Genomic DNA, 16,521 nt, shown 5'->3' on the forward strand with positions numbered 1-16,521 from the left:
CAGGGGGAACCATTCAGAAAGTCAATCATTCCCACCCAGTACAAACTCACATCCCATCTTTCACCCACACATTGTGTCCATTCTCCAGTGACCTGGGGTCTTAGTTTGCTGCACCTAACCAGGATAATCTCACTTAAATATCAAAATCATTTCAATCCCATATTTAAACTCTAAACTATAGCCAGTATATTTAATGTATGTGTCACTTTTTATTAAATAAATTAGATAGATAGATAGATAGATAGATAGATAGATAGATAGATAGATAGATAGATAGATAGATAGATAGATAGATAGATAGATACTTTATTAATCCCAAGGGGAAATTCACATAATCCAGCAGCAGTATACTGATACAAAGAAACAATATTAAATTAAATAGTAATAAAAATGAAAATTACCTTTACAAATCAAAACTTTATCAGAAAGACTTTTAACAATTGTTCTGTAGATGAAAGTAAATAAAAAATATGAATTTGGCAGGCAATATCACATGACTGTCTAAAGCAAAATTTTTGAAGTCTAGCTTAGAGCTGAAACTCTTCGTTTTTACTTTGTCCTGATTTTCAGAAACTGGAATTCTCCCTGCTTTATTATAAATGTAGAGTCTATCAGTTAAATTAACTTGCTTATCCAAAACAGGACTGCAAGGAGCTGCCGGCTATCCCAGCATTTAAGAAGAGTCAGTTCAGGGTATGATGTCAGTCTTCTTTGAGGCACAGTTGTATCCACATTCTCTTACACTGGGCCTATTTAGATTTTAGAATCAACAAAATATGCACCACCGAGTATCTGGAATTTAATGATGAAAGGATTTCATTCCCATTTTTTACACTACCTGTCATGTACTTACAGAAATGTATGTTTGTCGGACTGCGACAGTAAAATTATCTGTTACAACCAACCAGGAGTGCCACACAGGTTTATTTTCTCCAGTAATACCCTTGAATGGAGTTTGTGTTTTCTGCTGCTCCATTGTCATCTGGCCATACCTTGTTTATAATGTAAATTCATCCATCATCCAACCCGCTATATCCTAACTACAGGGTCACGGGGGTCTGCTGGAGCCAATCCCTGCCAACACAGGGCGCAAGGCAGGAAACAAACCCCAGGCAGGGTGCCAGCCCAACGCAGGGCGTATAATGTAAATTGTCTTAATATTATTTTCTTTATTGTTAATCATACTGAAACTGCTCTTTTACTGTGGTTTATATTAGGCTGTATGTTAATGTATGTAAATGCTGTATGGTTAAGAAATTTGCTGTTGTTAGTTCTGGATTTTTCAGAAGACTTAAGGAACGAGAAAATTGTTCATAGGGGGAAATTTAAATTTTACAGAATTTGGAAAGCAAAATCAAATATCTATCTAAAGCAAAATGCTTGAGATCTAGTTTAGAGCTAAATATATATATAATATATATATATATATATATATATATATATTATTAACCCCCAAACACAATGACAGACATATAGGTAGCAGCAAGATGGTCAAACTTGTCCAAATGTACATTTAAAGGCATTGCCATTTGAATACAGCAGGTCCAGCTTGTTGAGTCCACGAAAGAAACATGCTGTTACAACTTCGTTCAGAATGACTCACCATTAGAGTCTTGAAGTCAATGTGAATCATTTCAGTTACTGAGTTTAAAAATAAACAACAAGATTTGCAAACTCTTCTATGCAGTGATGTGGATGAATTCAGCCATGAATTTCAAGGACTGGATCACACATATTTCTCATTCACATAGGTAAGTTTCCAGACCCTCTTCTACTTTTTCCACTCCATCTGACCATATCAGATGAAACCCATCGAGCCTTAAGTACCATCTGAAATAGCATATTTAAAATGGTTTGCCACAATAACAAAAATGCCACAGTACATGAACTTGCTGTAATTCATCATGTGATGTGGCAGTTCCTTCAACCTAAAAAGCAATTAAATATTCCTGGTTATATAGAGGAGGATGGCCAGTTTTGAATCCTTTCCACCTTGCATTTATCCTCGGTCCAAAGCTTCATCCACTTCATCACCTGATGAGCTGGTCCAGCACATTTGGGGGTAGTGATCACAATGCTACCAGCCAAGTACAGGAATATTTAGTATGCCCCAGTTTCTGTTCCTCAGACTCACTTATATACTCAGATGTTGTACACATACAGTAAAGTACCTTTAGATACATTATACTCACCCTGTAACATCCCACAAGTTCAAAGCTTGTCCCAAAAAGCAGTTGAGACAGGTTGAAGCTTCAGTCTGTGATGACTGCAGCATACCTTCAATTCAATTTTAAAATCCATTTAAATTAAATTATAATAACAAGTAACAAGCCAGGAGACAAATCTTAACACTATTGATTAATAACATTCATTATATAAGAGAAACTTTATTAAAAGGTTTATCAAAAAAAGAGATGAGAATGAACTTCTGTAAAAGGCTGCCACATAAAGCTACACCAAGAAGGGCAGGAGGACCCTAAAAAATATTTTTCTCGTAATCCATTACATTGTTATACATGCTTGTATTGCAATGTAGTGTGTGAGACCCTTGAATAAAATAGGTGACTGCCTAATTAAAACATAGATAGGAAACAAAAAGGGATGCAACAATGTGATTTTATAATGAATCTTATTGGTTTAAAAAAAATGCCAACACCATAAGTCATTAAACTATACATGTTGATGCTGTTACCAATGACAGTTTTCATTAAATTCCTCTTAGATGGGTTCAGAGAGTGGTTGAGGTCTCTTGTTAGTCCTACTTTTAGGGGTGTTTCATAAGAACTGCCAGGATGTTGCAGACATTTATGCACTGAGAAATGAGACTGATTACAAAAGTTGACAGGATTACACTTAACTGTAAGTAAAAATACAAAGCTAAATCAAAAACAGAATACAAGCCTAATTATATTTTGTCCTAGCACATGTCTCTTGCAGATTCTATCAATTACTTTCACAATGTTTAGACACGGCTTTAACTGCTTTCCTTTGACATCTGATGAGGTCTAATAAAAGAGTTAACTCAAATCTCAGCTGTTTGCATTACTGTATATGTATTCTTCCACCTTTCCAGAGATCCTCCTCTTAAATCTTAATTTGCTAGCTGTTTGTTTAGTTTCTCTTCTTAAAATATTCAATTTGATTTTAAGTCTTGTTTTAATGATTTGTGCTTTCTAAAATATATAGGTAAAATTCCGTTACAACAAACTGCCAGGGACCTAAAAAATATTTTGTTGTAATGAAAATTTCATTGTAATGAGATTATGTATTTGTTACTGTGCTTTCTTTAACTTGCGTCCAGATGTTTGCAATCAATTCAATAGCTTCTTTTGTATTCATTTTAATCTTCTCCTGTCTACAAGTTATGATGATGAGAATTTTTCTCAGCATTCCCTTGCGATAATACACTTTCAGGGTGCTAATGATGCCCAAACCCAATGGCTGAAGCACTGCTGTGCAATTGGGTGGGAGGAATTCATCGCGAACATTATCTAAATGTGGAAGCATGTTGTGGGTAGCACAGTTATCAATCAGAAGCCGAATCATCCTTTTCTTCTTCTTTTTAATATTGTGAGGATTCTGAACTCTTTTGGGAATCCCCCCCGCCCCACCCAATGGGAACGTCACGCTGAAGTGCGTCCCGAAGTGCAATTGCTGCGTCTGTGGAAGATTGTTTGTCCGTTGCCGGGGCAGGGCAACCACAGACTCACAATGCTGCAGTGAGGTGCCACAGAAGCGAATCCTAAAAGATTGTGGGCGTGCTTTAAGTCCCTGTCTTGCACCCCAAAACACGAGGCTTAGTCTAAGTACTTTAGCAAAACCAGCTTTATTCAGCTTAAAACAGGAACAGCATGGTTATTTATTGAAGCAGGATCTGCCATTCTCCTAAACTCAAACACAGCAGTCATTCAGGGTCATAACCAGGTTCGTGGCCAAGTAATACTGTTCCCTGCATCACCAATCGAGATCTTTTTTGTTTGCTTCAGTGAAAAGCCGCCCCAACTCTGTGAACCTGCTGTTGCCTGGGCAATACATAAACAGTCTTTCACAGACGCGGTGATCGCACTTCGGGACGCTCTTCGGTGTGTTGTCCAGTTGGAGGAGGTCCCAAAAGAATTAAGAAACCTCACATTTTCTTGAATGAGTGCCACATTAATAGGAATGTTTCTTGAATGAGCACCAATGTACCACATAAAAACGGCTTTTTCAGCGTCTCCAAATGCAGCAGTTCGCATACATTTACAACCCGAGATTTTTCTTCTTTTTTTGCTCGGTCTTTCAAGAAAGTTGACAGTGTCGATGGCGAAATTACAAATTTTGAGAGCTGCAAAAATGTAAAGTTTTCTTTTCTAATATGAACTGTTATCGCTTTTTTGTGTCTGCCGTTTCTATAGGAGGGTGACAATGAATTAAATTCCAATGGATGTTTTTCAAATGTTGATGAGCAATAAGCAAAAGGTATCACTGAAAACCACTGAAAACAAAAACAGCACAAAAAAAAAAAATGGGGAAACTGTCGGGACCATAAAAATACTTTGTTGTAATGAAAATTTCGCTGTAAAGATATTCGTTGTAATGGAATGTTACCCGTATATATATAATTTCTAAAATAATATCTAAATTTAGATTAAAAATATTTGGGCCTTTTAGTTTTATATTAAATGTTTAGAGTTTTGTTCACTTCTTAATAATACTTTTTCTTTAACTTAATTTATTATTTAGTATCAGTTTGGTTTTTGTCAATTTTTCTGGAATTACTCAGTGCAAGCTAATGAAAATATAATTTTATGAACATGTTGTATAATGGGTGACACAATGATGATGTTGTTGTTAGTGCTCCAGGTCACTTGACCAATGTCTGTGTGTGTCTGCATACAGTCGTCATTCATATATGAACGCTAGATGTTATGATATTGTTATGATTTCATTTATCTGTATATTTACTTTAATGTAAACTAATGCTATTACATTTATTTCTGGATACTAAGTGTTTATCATCATGTTAAAAAGGAATTTCTTTTCCCTCTGAACTATTTTGTGCTCATTGTTGTCTTTGTTGCAAGGCAGTTGCTAGTTAAGTTCAATCAAAAGTGTGTGATGCGTTGACATCATGGAGTCTCAGATATAAATGTCGACATCGGACACTGCCTGGTTTATCAAAGTTTGTGAATATTGTGACTACTCTTTGTGATTGAATCTTTGTTTTTTCTGGCTAATGACTTCAGCACTGTTATTTGACTTTGATTTTTTTCAGTTCTTCTTTTGAAAAGTGAATGATCAGCCTGATTAATTTGTTTTTGGCTCATTCTTGTTTTGACTGTATTAAAATTCCCAGTCCTTCCATCAATCTTTTGCACATGTTTTGTTTCAAAACACTATGTTAATTGCTGATACTCATTTGGCTTAGTATGACTGAGTGAGTGACTGTGCATGTGTGTCAGTGGATCCTGTGACGAACTGCTGCTTCGACCAGAGATGGTTCCTGTCTTGCACTCAGTGCTGTGGAGATGTGTTCAGCTGTGTATTACCTTGAAAACTAGTTATCTGGCTTAGTGAATAGATAAAAAGATATGTAACACCTCAGATGGCTCATCTATATGGGCTGTCAATCTCAAGGTAATGTATAAAATGATGTTCATTTTGAAATATTGAACTTTGAAATGTGCACTTCCTAACAAAATACAATTGCATTAATACCAACATTTTAACAGTATTAATCAACAACAAAAAAGTAGTAGGATAACTCAGTCATTTTCATTCAAGCTTGGTTCAAATTAAGATGCAAATAAAAAACCTGAAATATCATAATGTGGCTGAGGCATAAAAGCAAAAATAGATGCAAAATGTTGCAGAACCAGTTGTACACTGAATGCATGAGAATCAACCAGATGCAAATTCTGACAAGAAATAACAGAACTTCTCACGCTCTGATGAGTGTTTTCTTGGTGAGCAAATGAATTGGTTACTAAAGCAGATCTGAAAGACAGTCATACCAAAATTATAACAATTACCATCCATCCATTATCCAACCCACTATATACTAACTACAGTTTTCACATATCTGTGATGTGTATTTAACCACTTACATAATCAAAAATCCATTACAAAATAACCTTTTCCTTTACATAAAGCATATATAAAAATGAAAGCATAAAGGAAAATGTATTCATTATATAAAGTAAATGTTGTAAAAACTGACTTGACTTGTTACTCACAGTATTAACATAATCATTTTAAATTAAAAAGTATTTTTATTTCCACCTGCATTGATGGACTCCCATCATTCCATACAATATAAATAACAAGCAGTTAGCAAACATTTATAGTAACTAAGGTTTTGCTAAATATGATTATCATTTGATACCATTAGAAATTTAAAACAGAAACATTAAGACTGTGATGAGACCTAATGAGTGTTGTCTGTATATGAAAAGATATTAAACATCACAGAATTGATGTAGTTCTGAAGGACCATTGGACCAGAAGTCCAACCAAATGATCAGAGAAACTAATCAAGAATTGAAATATTTAATTCAAACTATTGCTGGCTGCTAAATGAGGCAACACAAATAACTGAATCAAGGACTGAACTTATTTTTATACAGAAATATCAACTATTCTATAAAAAAAATGAAAACATTTAACTTATATATATGGTGGTGCAGTGGTAAGGAGACCTGGGTTCACTTTCTGGGTCCTCCCTGTGTGGACTTTGCATGTTCTCCCTGTGTCTGCGTGGGTTTCCTCTGGGTGTTCTGGTTTCCTCCCACAGTCCAAAGGCATGCAGGTTAGGTGCATTGGCAATCCTAAATTGTCCCTATAGTGGGCTGGCACCCTGCCCAGGATTTGTCCCTGTGTTGGCTGGGATTGGCTCCATCAGACCCCTGTGACCCTGTATTAGGATATAGCGGGTTGGACAATGACTGACTAACTTATATATTACTTGACCAATAAAGATGTATTTATCTATGTTTAAAAATTGCTGAGGCTTAGATCAAGATCAAATGTCCGTCTAATTACAGGACATACTTAATTCAATTTTCAGATTATTGAGAGTTAAATCCTAATAGAGCATTTGCCATAAGGCAAGATCCAACCCTAGAATGGCGGATAGTCTACTACAGTCACACTGTTGCATACAAAATTACCTCAGTAGGATCATCTCTGAGCTGCCTGTCAACAAAATTGCACATCTTTGGAATGTGGGCAGAATGTAAAGATCAAGATATTAAAGTATACAACTTGATAACAGTGCTTTTTTCCTCAATGCCTTGTGCATGTTAGTACCAGGCACAAACTGTTGCTGCACTCTCTGAAGCATAATTTGGACAATATTACAATATATATTGCCATCACAATGGTAAAAAAGGAAAATACCAAAGGAAGGCAGACACATAGCTCTTAAAAGTTTGGGTTTTTACTTTAGATAAATTATAAAGAAAGCCGGGGTGTCAGTAACTACTGTTTCCTACACCATGAAAAGAAACACGGAAACTGGATGAAATTCTAACAGGATCAAGCATGACAGACCAAAAGCCACAACAAAACCAAAAGAGAAGTTTCTGAAAGATAAAAGCTTGTGTGATAGGTGTCTTACAGGACGGCAACTTGTACTATCCATATCTCCAATATTGTATGTGTTCTATGCCTTAATATCTGATACACTGAGACTGGCTGTGATTGCTGGCCCAAGCAAGCCCCTTTTTCTTATTTTGCAAGTTTAGAAATCCCTTTCTAACTGAAACTCAATCTGTTAAAACTGTACCTTGAAGTCTTCTGTTTACAACTAAAAGTGTCACTTGCTCAATTTGACTACTGTCCTGTGTCCAGTGTCGGTCAACCCATTAGGTGACACAAGTGGCTGCCTTAGGTGCCATCTTCTCAGGGTGCTGATTTAAAAAGCTAATTTTGTTTTCTCTGGGAAAGTGATGTTCTGCTGCATATGCTCCTCATCCCATTAAGAACATGTGCCTTCATCAGAGCCAGCACAGAACAGCTATGCAATGAGTGGAGATGGAAAGGTGTCAAGGCTCCTGTTAGGTTAGCTTGGTGTAACACATACCCCCACCAAAACAATATACACTGTAAATGAAGTGGCAACAGGAGGATGAGAATTCATGGAGGTATTTTAAAATGAAAAAGCAAAAGCTATCAGGTGCTCATTAGAACAAAAAGAAAAAGGAAGAAGAGGATAAGCAAACTAAACACAGGTAGAAACATTTTATCATTGTGTAAATTGTGTGACGGTATAAATACCACTCTCTTAGGAAAAATGTAAGCAAAAAGCTTTCTGTGCTAGATAATGGATGTGCAAAGTTAGCATGCAGGCTGCTAACTTAACCTGCTTGTACTAAGTTACCTGTATTTTCTGTTCTTCACATGCATAACGGCACTATCTAGACATCACCAAGATCTGTACTGGTCAGAAAAATTTTAAGGAAAAGATCACCCATTGAGCCTGAATTTAAAGATCAAGATATTAAAGCATACAACTTGATGATGGTGTCATAATAATTATCCAGTTAATTCTATTATTTAAGCATGGCTATATTAAGTCAACAGGGAATATGTTCCATGGTTTGATTGTGTTTATATCCCAGATCATTTAATAGCTAAAATCAATTAAATGGGTCAGTAACATTACAATTAATGGTAATAGGGGCAAACAATTAGGCTACCAGTTATGTTCTGCAATTACTGTGATATATAGAAATAATAATGTATAATGTAAATTGATCCAGGAATGATTGTGTTCTTTTTATTTTATTATTCATATACTCTTCAAGTGCCACAAAGCACTTAAGATATTATTATTATTTATATTATTTATAATTACCTTACAATCACTTTACACATGTTTAGTTTGCCATTACCATACTTTGGTCTGTTTTCTACATCCATTGTTTATGCAGCTTTTTTCTTTTTTTATGTTGAGCCTTGCTTAGGGCTCACATGGGCTTTGACTTGGCACTGTCTGTGTTCTTGGCTTTCTTTGCAATTTCTCGAAAAGACACACACTTTAAAGGGTATAATGGTCTGTCTTCCCTTGTTAATTGCTTTTTCTTCACCCTTTTGATAGCAATTCACACCGTAATATTGTCCAAATAATGCTTTAGAGGAGTTAGCAACACATTTTGTTTCAACAATGATTTCATACAGAGCTTATAAGTACAGTAATCAATAGAAGTTGGGACTCCTGTAGGAATTGTTCACATCAACGTTCAAGGTTTAATTAACTTCCATTGCTGCAGAAAAGCAGTTAATTTAATTGCACATTGCCTGTTCCCTGAAAAATTCATTTCTCAATAACTCTGAAAATGACATTATTTTTGAATTTTTGGTAACAAACACTTTTTTAACCTCTGACAGTTTCTATAAATACAACTAGGCTGTGAGCTGTTTTTTTGTTTTAGTTCTTTTTACTGGAATAACAGAGTACCCCTGTTTGACAGTCACCTGTTGAAAAAAATAAACTGGGTAGCTGGCAGGGTTGGGGGGGTGTTGTTGGGTTGTCATTTCTCTAAAAACACCATTACTGTACAAATACTATTCCTATTTGAATAAAACACGCAAACTACATTCTAGTCCGTGGTATTTGGAAACTCCGGGAGCTGGTAAGATCAAACCCGTTGGAAATGCTAAATTACGCCTCCTGCTGTGAAGCGTGAGCGTTGCGAGAAACTGGCAGAGATCGTCTTACGGCGCCCTCTTCTGCGTTAACAGTAACACGAGCTTGTTTTACCAAAACAGGTGAAAGGCGATGCAGGTGCTATGCTTTGTCTGGTTCTTACGGCAAACATTTAAGGAGAGCACGGCGCTGAGGCCAGACTGGCAATTTGAATGTCGCCGCTCAAGACGTGCAGATAGACAACGAGGAAGGGAGAAAAAGAGGGAGGGAAGGAGGCGGAGACGAAAGCAGGCGGGAACGTATATTGCAGCCAGCCAATCAGCTGCGTCGCAGGCTGACTGAGTCGCTCAGTGTCTCATTAACATGCTTCGAGAGCCGCCGTGTAGCAAATTCTACTTAACGTAGTTTGTCGCCTTCCGGAAGCCCGCGTTAGTAGGGAAACTATAGCTTGTCAGTCGAGGATGACTGTAAAATAGGAATGTCGCTTCGGATCGGGCAGTATTCATGAGCTGTGGGGGAGCGCGGAAAGGCTTGTGTTTTTGCTGTAAGTTTGTCGATTCCCCCTTTGGTTCCCTCAGCGTGATCGTACAGCCAGAAGGTTTTCAAGCGTGGACTTACTTGGGGCCCTGTTCTGCTGGCTTATACCCTAACTGCACGCCAGCAAGAGAACCGCTTTGTATTTCGCGGCATGGTTCAAGCAGGCGGCCAGCCGTTTGTCATGTGTGATTTATGGCGAAGTCTAATGGCATGCAACCCGATTATATGAGGATCAAAGGATCATACATCAACGTTCATGACTCGGTGGATAGTGTAATAAAATATTTGCCGTAAAGGATTTTGGTCAGACCTGTCAGTGCACCCTGAAACCAGATCCTCATCTCTGGCAAATTGCGGTACACTGTCGATGGACAGTTAGGATTACAATCAAACTTTCACACTTGGACAAAGTGCACGTTGATAAGCGGGGACATTTGCTCTGCTGTGCTCCAAAACATAATTATATTACAACTAATAAAAAGGAATTTCGCAAAGTGAGATTTCGAAATTGATGATTCGTCCGGAAGTGAATGTCTTAGCTTTTATACCGTCTTGGTTATATAGTTTTCAAGGCGAGCAGCGCAACATGTCCAGATACCACATCTCTAGCCTCCTGGACTGGATATATGGAGGCGTGGACCCTAAGTTCGAGGGCAACGGGGGACCGGAATGTGCTGCCTTCCTTACCTCTAAACAACGCTGGGTTGAGAGTCTCGTCATTGTCATAATATCTATTTTCGAGATCGTACTGGCACTGAGAATGATTCAGGTATCCAAAGAACTGAAAGAAGCTACCAGGAACGAACGACACTCCAAAGAAGAGAGCCTGGGCAAGAACGTGCTGCTTGTCGCGGTCTGTTTAACTTTCGGAGTGGAGGTGGGCTTCAAGTTTGCCACCAAGACCATCATCTACCTACTCAACCCGTGCCACGTCGTTACCATGTTGCAGGTAAGAGTTTTGTTTCCAAGGTCTCTGATGTGTCATGCGCCTCGCGTTAAGGATAGACCGCTGTCGTTCACTTGCACATCTCAACAGAACTGGGTGCGGCTCTCAGTCAGTGAGACCCCCATTTATCTCTGTTTGGCGCTTGGCAGCATAGAATGACTGGCCAAGACTCCGAAATGGTGGGCACGGTAGGTCTGCTTGCACGTTATACAGTATTTTAATTTGGATCTAAAGATAAGATAAACCTGACTGCCTCCCTGCCAAAGCTTCACGTCAATCTGTTAGTTATCCTAAGACAAATTCTACCTTTCGTTATAAAGTGCATTTTATAGTATGTACTGTAAATCACACATCCGTTAACATGACGTTACTCAAAACTCATGTGATTATGTGGATAGAATGTAAAGGAAAACTGATTAAAGAAAATTGACCTGGTATGAGTAATGATGCGCAGGTTGAGATCCCATATAGCATCCAGTGCTTCTGCTATGGACTGCATTGTCATGTGGCTCTGGAATTAGATTGAGCCAGATCAGAAAGTTAAGGATTGATGGATGAATGGATCCTTATTGTATATTACAAGCCTGTGCAGAAATAACAGCATCTGCCCCACACCCAGTAAGTGTTCCAACTAGCATACTGTTCAATCGCCTCTGCTTGGAAGTTTTGCAACATACACTTATTCCTTTTGCATTTATTTATTTAGTAGTTTTATCCAAAGCAACTTACACGTATCTAGTGTCCCCTGCCGTTTGTGGTGAGAACTAGCATGATTTTCAGTCCATAGCAGTAGCCTCAAGACCACATTGCCTACATATTTCTTTGGTGAAAACATTTGCCTGTAATACTTGGATGCTTGTTGAGAAGTCGTGAAATACAGTAGCTGGAATCTAGATAGGCGTGGTGGGCATGGATCAGTCACACCATTTCAATCATGTAATAACTTCCTCTCGAATTTGTAGTCCCTGAAATCTGATAAAAAATTGGACTTTAAGGTGTCCGTTTGGTGTAAGTGACAGTAAATGGAAGCATAAGGACGGTTTTATCAGAGGCTGTAATCTCTCTGGACTATTGCTAGCTTTGCTTTTGTTGGGCAGGTGCCCCCGGTGTTTCCATTGGCCTGCATTAGAACTAAGTTTGTGTTTCTTTAGTGAGTGTAGTGGGTGGCGTGGGTGCTCTTGGTTGACAATGTTATTGTAGTAGGCATTGTGCCTTTAATTATAGGGCTGGAGAGGTATGTAAAAAAGACATTTGCTTTTAAATCCAGCAGGCTACTGGTTTTGTAAGCACAAAATAAGATGAAATCAGAATATAGATTGAAGTGGAAAGTTAAAGGTAAAATTATATAGGATAGTGTTCCACTCAATTAAAAAGAATGTTCTTTACATGTTAAGACAAAGCAGACAATCTAATTGTGAGGGCTGGGCACTTTGAATTATTTTAATTTTATTAAAAAGGCACTGTATGTGTCTACATTGTGCTATTTACTACAAGCCTACTACAATAGTATTGCTAACCAAGAGCACCCACATCACCCGCTAGCCTTACCAAAGATATTTGATATCATTACTGTAGCTTCAGTGAGTTCTGTTTTATTTTACAGTTGGTCTTGTTTTGCAAATGTGGGCAGTTATGTTGTCCTTTGACAATCATAATGTGATTTTATAATCCAGGCATACAGTCAGCAGCTACAGACAAAAGAGAAACTTAAAATTTATGTAAAGTAAGGATTGATATTTTACAATTCTTTAGATAAACATGTGACTTAGTATTTCAATTTTGTATTATTCTAACATACGATACATGTATGAAGCAATGCATTATATAAACCACTGGAAAAAAACGTAATAGTTAAGTACCACATGAGAGTGGAAGTAAAGCATGTGCTCAATAAATGTTTTTCGTTTGATAATGGCTATTATTTTAAGAAATGGAAAAATTGCTATGTCCAGTTCATCCATCCATTTTGAGATATGTTTAAAAATACATTGTTCTTGTTGCTGCCTCATTGTTTTAAAGTTCCATGTTTAAATTTTGGCCCATTTAATGTCTTGTGTGGAGCTTGCATGTTGTCATCATGAATGCTGAGCATTTTCTCAAGGTACAGTACTCTAGTTTCCTCTTAAATTCCAAATGTATACTACTGATCAAAAATTTTAGAACACCTCAGTTTTTCTTCAAATGTAATCATTTGAAATGCAATGAATGACCTAAAATAGTGAAAAGGTAACTAACACAGTCAGTTCTAACTCTGCTTTAAGATAGAGAGAGGGTTTTTAAGTAAGCAACAGAAGTTGGGACACCTGTGCAAATTGTTGGCTTCAAATTGAATTGCTTAATTTACTTTAACTGCTGCATAATATCTGTAGATTGTAACCTTTTAGTTGTTCCTTGAAGAAGGTACATTTGAAATATTCAGAAATTTCCTTTTTTCTGTTTTTGCTAACCTGAATTTTAAATTTAAACCTCTGGCAGTTTACTGGTTACCTTTTGACTATTTAAGGTCATTTGAAGAAAAACTGGAAAAACGTATATGTGCTAAAAATTTTGAGTGGTAGTTTACTATATGTGTAGTTAGAAGGGATGGATGGATTGATACTAATGCATTGATGCTTCTGATCCTGACCTTTCAATTTAAGCATCGAGGTTTACATTAAAAGTTTCAATATCACATTACATTTTCAATAATATGCAAGTATATTAGAAATTATTTTTAAAAAAAGCATTTAATGGTGAGAATATGATTAGAATTGATTGTGTCATATTGTGTAAAACAGGAGCTTCTTTTTCTTATGTGTTTTTCATCACCCTGCAATCCCAGTGGCAGTGCTGCAGTCCACCAACCAAAGCAGCGGGGCTGTGTGTGTGAGGCAATGGCAAAAAGAAAGTGACAGGTTGTTTGGAGTTATTTTACTCCACTGAGTGAACAATGATGAAGCAAAATATATGCGTCAGAAGACTGTACCTTATTGCGGTAACACCACAAACCTAATAAACCCCTAAAAGACAGTCGTCACATTGCTGAATGTGCAGAATTACAAGGGAGGCGATCAGAAGAGTGCATGGACACTCAGGCTGCAGGGGACACTTAAATAAGCCTTCCATAGGCATTATTAGTATTGTAATCTGAAGTCATTTTGTTGTAATTGTTTGAATGTAAAATAATTAATGTCTGTTTTTAGGGAGGGCGTGTATTACTTTAATAGCTTGATGAATGGACATACTTAGAACACATTTTCAAACTTAATATATTTATTATGTCCATTTTGGGGGGGAAAAAATATCATTTTTAAATCGTATTCCCTAGCATTACACGCAAGTGTCACTCGAGCTGTAAAAATAATGCTAGTAGTCCTGAGTGTTACCCAAGCAACAGTATAGCCATGTCTTCTTCTCCCACGTGTAGGTGTGCCTAGTAATAATGGTGTCTCATTAAATACTTTTTTCATCAGTCCAAGTGTTGCTTGCTCTTGACAGTGATACGAGCAGTGTTGACGAAGTAAATCTGTCTTCAGTCAGCGAAATTGAAATGGACATTGAATTCGACTCTCGCTTGATAGTTGCATCATTATACTTTTTACACTTCTGACTGCATACTTTTAGTGTTTTGCAAGTTTTATGGTACTTTTTAAGCTAAAAAAATGCAATTCTGTTTACATGTTTTTTTGAAAAAATGTAACTCTAATGCTTGTTGTTTCATAGATTGTTTGCAAGAACTGAACATGTTTAATCATTCCTGTTAATAAACGAGCAGATAAGTCTAATCTTTGTCACTATATGTAATAGTCTACTAATGCAAAGTATTTAAAATGTGACTTTTTGATATCCACACATACTGTAAGTTTTTACAGAAGATTAACCATTCTTGCAAGACAACACTTTGGCTGTATCAGTATTGGAATCAGTATCAGTATCGGCAATACTGGCTTCAGTATCGCCCAGTATAGGATCAAAAAGAAAATCAGCAGTATCGCCCATCACTAGTAGTTAGCAATAGTAGTATCAATATTGTCACCTGCTCACAGTACAGTAAAATTTTTACTTACATGACCGACCAGCCATTTACATGCCACTCCAACCAGCATGCAACACTTCACCTCCATTCCAGCACCATGATAAACTAGAATGTATTAAAATACTTAATTTAATTTAATTTACTAGAAAGCACAAATCAGCTCACCTGATGCACATCCTTACTCCTGTTACTATGCTCCCATTACCTGAAAGTACTTAGTGGTGTTATTTCACAACTCCAGTGGATGTGATGCCTATTATAGAGAATACAAGGAATGGAATTCATAAAGACCCATCCACTGAACACTGAATGCACTGCTAGCCAGGATATTTTCTGTTGCGCTGTGGCCCTGACAGGAATAATGCACTTAACAAGATGGATGGCTGTTTACTCTGAAACTATACAGCATTATCTTTGTTAATAAACTATCCTGTATGCTCCCTTAGGCGACTCTGTGGTCAAGTGTAAAGTGCTTTTCTGAGGCAACCAATTGTGTAAAGGGAGATCTGCATTCACAACAAAATATCAGACAAATAAGAGAGTATTTGCGGTAAAATTCTGTTGTCTTCTGAAAAATGTTGCTCCTATCTTGCTTTGTCATACAGTAAAGTATGAAATACACCCCTAATGTTTATAGGTTATCACTAAGATCATGGCAGTTGTGCATTTCCATACTTGGAAAACCGTGGAAGAGAGTGACCAACAATGCTGCTCACAAACTGTAAACAACCAGATTTAATTTTATGTAGCACCTTTATATAGCAAATAACTCATCTATAGTATAATAAGTCTTATTACTGTTAGTCTATACGTATAGAACACAGGCGGGTTCTTAGGGTATTGATGTGAGACACAGGTGGGATCTTGCAGTTTTAAGGCCAATGACACACTTCACGCACTCATTTTAGAGTACAAATTTATTTTTAAAGTTTCCTACACAATATTTAGAACACATCATTGAAATCCAATTAAAATATTTTTTTTCAGTGACCTTACATTTTTATGAGGTTGTGTCAGTACTGAAACAATGATAATAAAGGAGATGTTTTTCCCCAGAACAGCATCATTGTGCTTAAGTAAAATATTTAGATTAGTTACAATTCCTGCCCCTTAATCCTGTTACTTTAGGGCTAGACTTTTTCATTATAATAAAACATTTTTAGTGGTGGTCAAGCTGGTGCTTTGATTTTTTTCCTGATATTTGGTTTACATTAAACACCTGTCCATAGTTTGCTCAGGTATTTACTGTAAGCCTTTTCTACTCAATAGAGACATTTAGCATATCTAAGCAACCTACATGTGAACTCCTTTGGGTGCTGTTGTGTCGGCACCTCTACAGAATAAAATTCCCATTTGGAACCTCATTGTGCCTTATTCCCGTGTTTACCATATCAG

At 37.0% G+C, this 16,521-nt stretch overlaps 1 protein-coding gene across 1 annotated transcript in view; it reads left to right on the forward strand.

The window, feature by feature from the left end:
* Positions 1–9,991: 9,991 nt before the first annotated feature.
* Positions 9,992–16,521, forward strand: part of LOC120537526 (transmembrane protein 164) — a 73,431-nt gene continuing 66,901 nt past the window's right edge. Inside the window, exon 1 of the mRNA XM_039766529.1 lies at positions 9,992–11,114. Within this exon, the coding sequence (XP_039622463.1) occupies positions 10,677–11,114 (438 nt within the window). The 5' untranslated portion in view covers positions 9,992–10,676. The remainder of the gene's footprint in view (positions 11,115–16,521) is intronic.

The sequence above is a fragment of the Polypterus senegalus genome, chromosome 10, assembly GCF_016835505.1.
Source record: "Polypterus senegalus isolate Bchr_013 chromosome 10, ASM1683550v1, whole genome shotgun sequence".
Lineage (NCBI taxonomy): Eukaryota > Metazoa > Chordata > Cladistia > Polypteriformes > Polypteridae > Polypterus > Polypterus senegalus.